This window comes from Cyprinodon variegatus, unplaced genomic scaffold (assembly GCF_000732505.1).
Source record: "Cyprinodon variegatus isolate N-32 unplaced genomic scaffold, C_variegatus-1.0 Scaffold985, whole genome shotgun sequence".
Lineage (NCBI taxonomy): Eukaryota > Metazoa > Chordata > Actinopteri > Cyprinodontiformes > Cyprinodontidae > Cyprinodon > Cyprinodon variegatus.
In genome coordinates, this window is record NW_015151438.1 from 156,106 (window position 1) to 164,802 (window position 8,697).

The 8,697-nt window shown below is 40.6% G+C and overlaps 1 protein-coding gene across 1 annotated transcript in view; it reads right to left on the reverse strand.

The window, feature by feature from the left end:
• Positions 1 to 291: 291 nt before the first annotated feature.
• Positions 292 to 8,697, reverse strand: part of LOC107100534 (E3 ubiquitin-protein ligase DTX4-like) — a 21,593-nt gene continuing 13,187 nt past the window's right edge. The window contains exons 4-9 of the mRNA XM_015399053.1: positions 4,166 to 4,227; positions 3,665 to 3,826; positions 3,524 to 3,585; positions 1,951 to 2,271; positions 1,771 to 1,860; positions 292 to 1,690 (exon numbers count right to left, since the gene is read on the reverse strand). Coding sequence (XP_015254539.1) covers positions 1,460 to 1,690; positions 1,771 to 1,860; positions 1,951 to 2,271; positions 3,524 to 3,585; positions 3,665 to 3,826; positions 4,166 to 4,227 — 928 coding nt within the window. The 3' untranslated portion in view covers positions 292 to 1,459. The remainder of the gene's footprint in view (positions 1,691 to 1,770; positions 1,861 to 1,950; positions 2,272 to 3,523; positions 3,586 to 3,664; positions 3,827 to 4,165; positions 4,228 to 8,697) is intronic.

The following is an 8,697-nucleotide window of genomic DNA, read 5'->3' on the forward strand; positions in this document are numbered from 1 at the left end:
ACTGTGCCAGGACATTTTCAATTGAAACCTGCCATAATTTTTTTAAACAAGTCATTACTTGGTTTTCTAGCAGGATAAGAGACCAAAAACAAACAGCAAATGAAAGAAAAAGTTTGCCAAACACAAAAATCGATAATCTTCCATGGATACTTAGCATGATCTTGCAAGCCAGTTTGGGAGCGTTTACAAGAAGTCTCCCTATAAATGTAATCCTAAGCTCTGATACATCAGCAGACACTTATTTGTACAAAACAAGGGTAGTTTGCTCTCTGAATCTTAGAAAACAGTTCAATTTATTATTCTCCACATAAAACACACATAAAGTATAAATGTTGACCCTCGTTAGTATATCCCAACATTCCTCACAGTAAAACAGTCCACTGAATGCAAACTCACTTTGGCCAAAATCAAATCCACCTCATGATAGTCTTTTTGCATGTTTTATATGATGAAAAGTGAACATAAGAAAACAGAAATCTGCACTGTGACTAAAGGCTGGTGTCTTTTGGGGTCTTAGACACTAAAACTATTATCTTAATTTCCTCTGATGCTCAGTAGAAAGCTCTGTGCAAATACAAGCTCAGGAAGGGAGGGGGTCTTAATCCTAGTTTTTTGGGGAATTTGTTCCCCCCCCCTGAAGGGACTATAATCCACGATTCAAGGCTTTCCTCTTTCAGTCCTGAACAAGACGACGAATGCTTTTAAAAATCACACATACTCTGAGCCATAAATGGTTAGGGAATGTCCATTTGTGAGCTTGTCAAAATACAAAATCCTGAAAATGGCTGTTTATAAAGAACATAGACTTTTGTACATCAGCACATCATCGGCATAAACCAATGAAAGAACACAGTGATACAACATATATCATATTAGTAGTTAAAATATAAAAACAAGAATGAATGTAGCCAACATCATATATCAAGTATTTGCAATATATAAGAATACATTTATAAATTAGACAAAAAAAAAAGAGGAAAAAGAAAAGGGGGGTAGTTTTAAAAACGTACCACCAGAGGTCAGCAAACATCCATGCTCAGAAATCCTTTTAAACACTTGGTTTAATACAACTGGCTTTGCTGACTAGGACTTGGAAACAAAAAACAAAAGCATTTACCTTCTTTAAAATTCCTCTCCGAGTCCAACAAAGCAGCAACAGCAGTAAACACGTCAGAAATGACTGAAATTCTCAGTTACATTCTTATGAAGCCTTTCTCTAATGATGTCCTCTCAGTAGTAAAAAGACTGGTGTTTGTTTTTTATGGACTTACATAAGCCCTGTGACCTTAATTCTTTTTCTGCATCAGAAACAGGGGGAGAAAAAGTGTGCCTCTGAAGCTGAAACTATTCCTGCAGAGTCTCTGAACAGTTAATTCACAATCAATCGGTTCCCTTTATCAGAAAAATAGTTCAAAGGTCTTCTTTTATCATGTTGTTTGTGCTCCAAGCATCTTCCAGCTTAGTCTCTGTGTAGGCACTCCTCCTCAGTGATGCCCTGAGCCCTCAGCTCCTCCAGCACGTTGTCCAGGTGACCCGGATCAGGGTAGCCGTGGCCGGTGAGGTTGGAGCCGAACTCTGTCTTGTGGTGCACCTCGTTCCAGATCACTGTGTCAGACTCACCGGTTGTGCTGGACGTTCCCACGGAGAAGATGAGCCTGCGATCCCACGCTACCAGGAGCAGCCTCAGAACCTGAGGGGAAAAAAGAAATAAGTCTAGGAAATAAAATCAGGTCACTAGGTTATCTTCTAAGTGATAAAGTCTTAGTTTACCTTGCGACCCTTGTCGCTGTCAGGGAGATAACAGTGTCTGGGGAATCCACGCGCTGTGAACGGTTTTCCTGGATTTGGGTGCTCAGGGCCCTGAAAGTACACAACATACAAAGAAGCATGAGCAAAAGAAAAAAAACTCATGATTATTTTTCTGCTTTGCAGTTATGATGTGATCCTTACCTGGATACCAGGAGGGATGTTGTAGATTATCCGGATGGTTTTACAGTCTGGATGGCCAGGCAGCGAGTGCGGGATGACGTGGTACTCCATCTTGCCTGGGGGCTGGTTGCCTGTCTTGACTCCATAGATGGTCTTGCAGGTGGGGCACTGCAAGCTGCCATCCTTATTGCCATTGTTGTACATGGCGACGAGGCACTGGAGGTGGTACTGGTGGCCACACTGCGCCAAGCGGCCCACCGACTCAGCTCGGGAGATGCCACCCACGCCAGGACCCTTGTAGCCTGAAGGTCCCGATAGGGCCTCCATGCAGATGGTGCAGTCCTGATAATGGAGATGAGTCAAGTTTGTATCATAAATCCAAGCCCACTGATAAATGATACAGAACAGGTGAAATAAAGTCCAACTTCAAATTTTAAAACGCTTCCTATTTCTAAAACCTTTTTTTTTAATTGAATTTTATGGATTTAAAACCACAAATTTCATCTTTAAATAATTTCAGAACAATCATCCCTTGGTGCCATGGTGCTTGTTTGGTGAAATCTTTTCAGTCTCTATTAGAGCGTAAATATTTTGTCAAAAATCAAGATTTATTTATTATTTATTATTTTCCAACAATATTGTGATTTCATTTGATTTTCCTTTGCAGTAACACCAAGAATAAGGATCTTTTATTTTAGGATTTCACCTTTTTCATTATCTTGAGAACTTGCTTATCCAGAGTCACCCACACCCTCACCCCACACCCCACCAGAGTGAGAAATTCAGTGTCCTACTCTTGTTGAGGATGTTCTTTTTGAAAAACAAATGGACATGTACCATCATTCATTTATCAACTCTCAAAGCTCTCATTATAGAAACAGTACAAAAGTGTTTGTTTTGATTCATTTTGTTCATAAATTCTACAAAAAAAAATCAATAGAAACGTGTCCTTAATCAACAGTTTACATATCAGGCGATGCTTCATAAATGCTTTGTGATGTATTTAAAAGTATAGAGGATGATATTTTATTTCCGGGTGGATCATCAAAATAAGTGGTCCTCCTAACTGTCAATAATTCTGGTGATATGTTTACATAAGGCCGTCCTACGTGCTCGTCCACATTTTCACTTACAGGTGGTGAGTCTGACATAGTGAAAAAATTGCACATCTTCTTTGGGAAAGTAAGTCTGTATGAGCAGTGAAAAAAGAAACTTTTAAACAGAGCGTGCAAGAGGAGAAAATATGCTTGTGCATGCTCTCACACGTGGGTGTTTTTTTTCACAAACATTTGTGAAAATCCTTCACTGCACCTGTAAGTGTAATATGATCAAAATTGAGTGACTTTGCGATTTGAATATTGTGTTTCATTAAATTGCGATTATGTTGCAAATGCAATTATTTGTCTCTATTTAAACAGCTGTATTTGCGCTGGGATCACCTTAAACCAAAGCGCCGACAGAGATATGAATGAGAAGAGTTCAGCTTACATTAGCTTTATATCACTTTTACTATTGTGTCAACTCAGAACATCCTTAGATCACAACAATTAAAGAAAAACTCTTTTTTTTTTTCACACATACACAGACGACTCACCTCCTCAGGAGGATTACGGACTTTTTGAAGGTATCGCTTCACCACTTCCTCTGGAGTCTTGCCTAAAATATAAAAAAACAAAAAATATCAGCCGTGGTTGTTATCAGCTGAAATGCCACATCAGTCAACCAAGAGGCCTACCTTTCCGGGCCTGCTTCTTTGTGGTCTTGCGGCAGCAGTGGCCCAAGCCGGGCACAGGTTTGATGTCACTCTTGCTGACAGGTGGGGGGTGGAGTACCAGCTTAGGAGGGCGGGTGAGGCAGACAGGAAGTCCTGCTGCACTCATCAGGATGCCTGTAATACCTGTGAACAGCCAGTGGAGGGAGGTAATGTTTACGTTCATCCTGACAACTAACTCCTCAATAAAATACCAGGACAGAAGTACTTATTCACCTTACACTTTTTTAGATATATCCCATGTTCTTAGCAGAAACATTAATATTTTTAATTCAGCGTTTTATGTGAAACGAAGTGGTGAATTTTTATTAAGCGGATGCAAAAATAATTTGATTCACTAACAGAAATACAAAGAAAAATGTGACATGCTTGTGTATTAATGGCCTCTTGAGTTATTTTTAATTTTTTTTCTCCAAGTAGATCAGTTTAACATCTCTGATGAGGTGGTATGTATATTTTTTTTACCTGCCAGGGCAGGATGCACAGGGCTGGATCCATTTAGGTTCTTTACTGGAACTGTTGGCACTCTGAAAGAAAGGGGAAAAAATAAAACACAGACATTAATCCACAGCTGTTACAGGACTGATTGGCTGGGTCAGCTCTGCACATGGACAGGCCTTTTCCGATTAGTCACATGTAAAAAGGATTGAGCTGCAGCTGAGAGCAGCATATGCCTGCCTCCGGTTCAATACGTGTCACCAGGTTAAGGACTTCTGAGGACATGCGGAAGACAGGAGCAGATGCTGCAACCAGACATACTGTCTTATAATTGATCCAGATCACACCATTAATGTTCTAATTTTAGGGTTAAACTGAATCACCAAACATTCGGAATGATCATCAGATGTTTCTGACAAGGATCTATTGAAAGATTACTTAATAAAAACACAAACTAACCATGTATCAGAACGGGTGGAGGTTTGTAGAGGACCCAAATGCAGAGACGGAGGCTGAGGTGGTTTCTTGCAGGTTTAATAATTAAAGTGGTGGCAACAGATGTATAAATCCAGAAATAACTAATCAAGGAACACAGAGCTTATGGCGGGAATGAAGAGAATCCAGCAAAGAGTAACTGCAGAGGAGGAGTATATATGGCAGACAGTACAATAAATGGAGTTATCAATTGATTGGGAGCAGGGGTGAACAGAAGTAGCTAGAAGGAAGGTAGGGGGCAAGGAGCGTTATGGTGCGTTCACACAGGAGCGCCACAGGTAATTCACTGCTCTGCATTTCAGATGCACTCTGTTTACACCCTGGACCGCATCATTAAATAGGACAGGCTTCAGCTACATGAAGCTGCATGACACGCCACTGACAAGGAAAAAAACCCCTCAGCAAATAGACTGAATGGTTATTGCTTCTTAAGTGCAGGATTGTGCTTTTAACATGCTAATTTGTAAAAATAAAAAAAGTAAAAAAGAGTTCTGTGCTGATGTTTCAGAAATACCGGTATTAAAGATATTTTTTAGATCACTCAGAGTCTATCCCCCAATACACTCTAAATTGAATAAAAATGCATTCCCCACCCTTCACATTCCCCGTTCATTTAGGAATTCTATGTGAATCCACTGCGGCAATCAAAGCCACCGCGGGCTGTCTGAACATACCTTAAGGGGAAACAGAGAGCAACAAGGGAAGAAAACAGGGATATCTAGAAAATAACTAAAATGACACTAAAGGGAAATGAAACTTATGAGTAGAAAATACAGAATGATATGAATCAAAGTGTAACTGAAAAAACAGTAAAAAAGTAAAACCAGACACCCTACAAGTCCAGGGGCTAAAGAAACAACAAACCAGAGTCCAAAATAAAACAACCCAACATGAGTGGGCGACGACAAAGCAGAGTCTCTAGGAGGCGACGACGAAGAAAGAGTCTTGGAGGCCGGTGACTGTGGCACAGGAACCCATCAAGAGGCAACGCAGCTTAAGACCCACCAAGAGGCACCAGAGATGGAGACGGATGCCCAAGGAGGGTCTTACAGACGAGAAGAGCCCAATAAGGGGTTGTTGAGATTAGAAGCGCCCAAGTTGGGCCCATGGAGATGGGGACGCACACTTTGGGGATGTGGAGATGTGGAAAGACCAGGGAGGGGCCTCGGAGATGAGAAACGCCCCCCCCCCCCCGATGGGCCTTGGAGATGAGGAATACCAACTGAGGGGCCTTGGACACAAGGAACGACCACGGAGGCGCCTTGGAGATGAGGAACGTCCACAGCTGGGAGAATGTCCACAATGATGTGACTCAAGGAAAGGTCCAACATGGATGGAAAACAACAGGCTCAGAAGAGGGTTCACTGAGGTGCCATAACTCTGTAGCAGATGGCTGACAGGGAGCTACAGGCTGTGGAACAGCGGAATGACAGTGAGCTGATGGAGGTAGCATGACATGGAAAAAATTCTCTTTCCCCATAAAAAAAATTCCATAAGTGAGACTCCCTGAGTTGTGGGGGACCTGATGTGAGGAGTTGAGTAGAGGAGAAGCAGTGGTGATGTCAGATTGAGCAAAATATATTTCTCTCAACTGAGATGGTGACTGATCCGGATCCATGTTAGGTGGTGAGAAGAGCATTGAAACTTCTCAATCTGCTCGACAAGGAGGCTTAGCTGATTGGAGAATGAGGTCATGAAATGGCCTCGTTGTGCATTCTGTTGTTGTGGTTCTTGCTGTAGGAGAGCCAGCTGCTCCTTCCAGATGGGCTCTGCTGGGTTCTTTCTGGCTGGATTCTACTGTCAGGATGGGTGGAGTTTTGTAGAGGACCCAAATGCAGAGACAGAAGCTGCTGCGAGTTCTTGCAGATTTAATAATGGTGGTAGCAACACAAGCATGAATCCAGAAATAACTAATCAAGGAACCAGAACAAAGGGGAACACAGAGCTTAAAGCGGGAGTGAAGAGAATCCTGGAAAGAGTAAGTGCAGAGGAGGAGTATATATGCCAAACAGAACAATGAATGGAGTAATCGACTGATTGGGAGCAGGTATGGACAGAAGTAACTAGATAACCAGATAAAACAAGTCTTCAATGTAGCTAGAAAATAAATTTATGACACTTAAGGCAAATTAAACTAATAACTTGTAAACAAAAGATGATTTAAATCAGAGTGTATCTGAAAACCCAAAGTAAAAACCTGAAAACAACCAAAAATCTATATCACCAGATCATGACAACATGTATATCAATCATTGAGCATTCATCATGGAATCAAAAGTGCAAATCAGGATTATCCATTTTATGTGAGACAAGCTGATAAAGCCCAGGTTTCAAATCAATCAGACACACCAGCTTTGATTTCTGTTTAATCAACTTAAGAGATGTTTTAAAGTATATGAACTTCCACATCTCTGTCACTGTCTCTGCTATCTGAAATGGTTAAAAAATCCACACAAGCCTGAAATGTGTCACACAACCTACAAAGACTACCAGCTGTCCTAAGTTGTTTACTTACGGTCTGCCATGTTTGATAACAGTCATTGTTCTTGCTCGATCGCTCCGAAGAGTCAAGATGTTTAAGCTTCGAAATAGACTCTTAGGGCTGTTTTTCTTTGTCTAAGGCAGCGTGTAAACCACCTCTATCTGTGCTGCTGTGTACGCTTCTATGCCGGTGTCTCGCCTCTCCTTCCTGCCTTTAAAGGGCTAAGCCACCAGGTCCCATCTGTTGATTGAACTCTGGTTAGAAGCCAACGATTGGCAGCGGGAGGGATTACCTGTGAATTATCACGTCAGCCATGCCAGGCGGACAAACGGCTGGCAGATACAAGCTTAAAGAACCTGACTCAACAGCAGAATAAACACAGATGTAGAGATATTACAACTATAAACAAGGGATGAATATTATTTGTTTATTCACTGGACTTAAGTCTGTAATGAGAAAACCAGCGCTGTTTAGCCAAAGTCTTTTCTTTATTTGTAACATTTTCATAAGCTATTCGAGCTCTTCGGTTTTAATCTCTAGTTTAATGTAGTCACAATCGATTCCAGAGATTCACTTCCATACAGAAAGCCCATATTCTTATCTTCAGGTAACACAGTATACATGTCAGATTAAATAAAACTACTTATACTTCAGCGATAGTATCTAGGTGTTACTTTATTGTATGTCTCGTACCATGTCCCTTCTTTGTGCTGTTCTTTTTACATCTCTTTGCAGGTGATGAAGCAGACTGAAGATGTTTTATCGTGATCTCCTCTTTCTTTCATCTTTTCTCCTTTTTTTCTGTTTTTCCTCTTCTGTTCTACTTACATTGCAGTGTCTGTATAATGTGTAAAACTCCCTGCATAAGTATAATAAAGCTATTTATATGCATAAATCAAGCGGAACACCATGGCGATAGCCCTACTGCTCCACTTGAGAAAGCAAAATCTGTTGGGCTCTTTTTGGCATCAAGACAGGACACTTAAAAGATAAATAAATACATAAAATAATGTAGTCACAATCCACAACTATTGAAGATACAGAAGAGTTTAAATGAAAAAAGAAGATAGTAAATGGCATGTTTCTTTCTATTGCTATATGAGAATACATAATTATCAGCAGGAAAGTGAAATTATCAATATTAGTGATATTATTAGTGTTTTGTTGGTTAAAGTTTAGTTTTTCCTAAGTAAAATTATCATGGGGCACTGAAAATAGATTTTGAAAGTTTCTTATGCAAGGAGAAGATAACAAATCTACCCCTAAGGTTAGGGATCACCCTATGCATAAAAAATAGGGTTGAATCCCAGGCACAGACCTGGCTTTTAAGCATAGTTTGTGATATTTCAGAAAGGTTACGTTTTTGAGAAGGATTAATTCCCAATTTCGTTCAAAAATACTTCAATTATCCCGAAAGGAAATTAAATGTTGCAGAAACTCATTGGCAGTTTTTCAGTGAGTTGTTCTAGATGTTAATAGCTGTATGTTTCAAAGGCCTCATCCATCCATCCATCCATCCATCCATCCATCCATCCATCCATCCATCCATCCATCCATCCATCCATCCATCCATCCATCCATC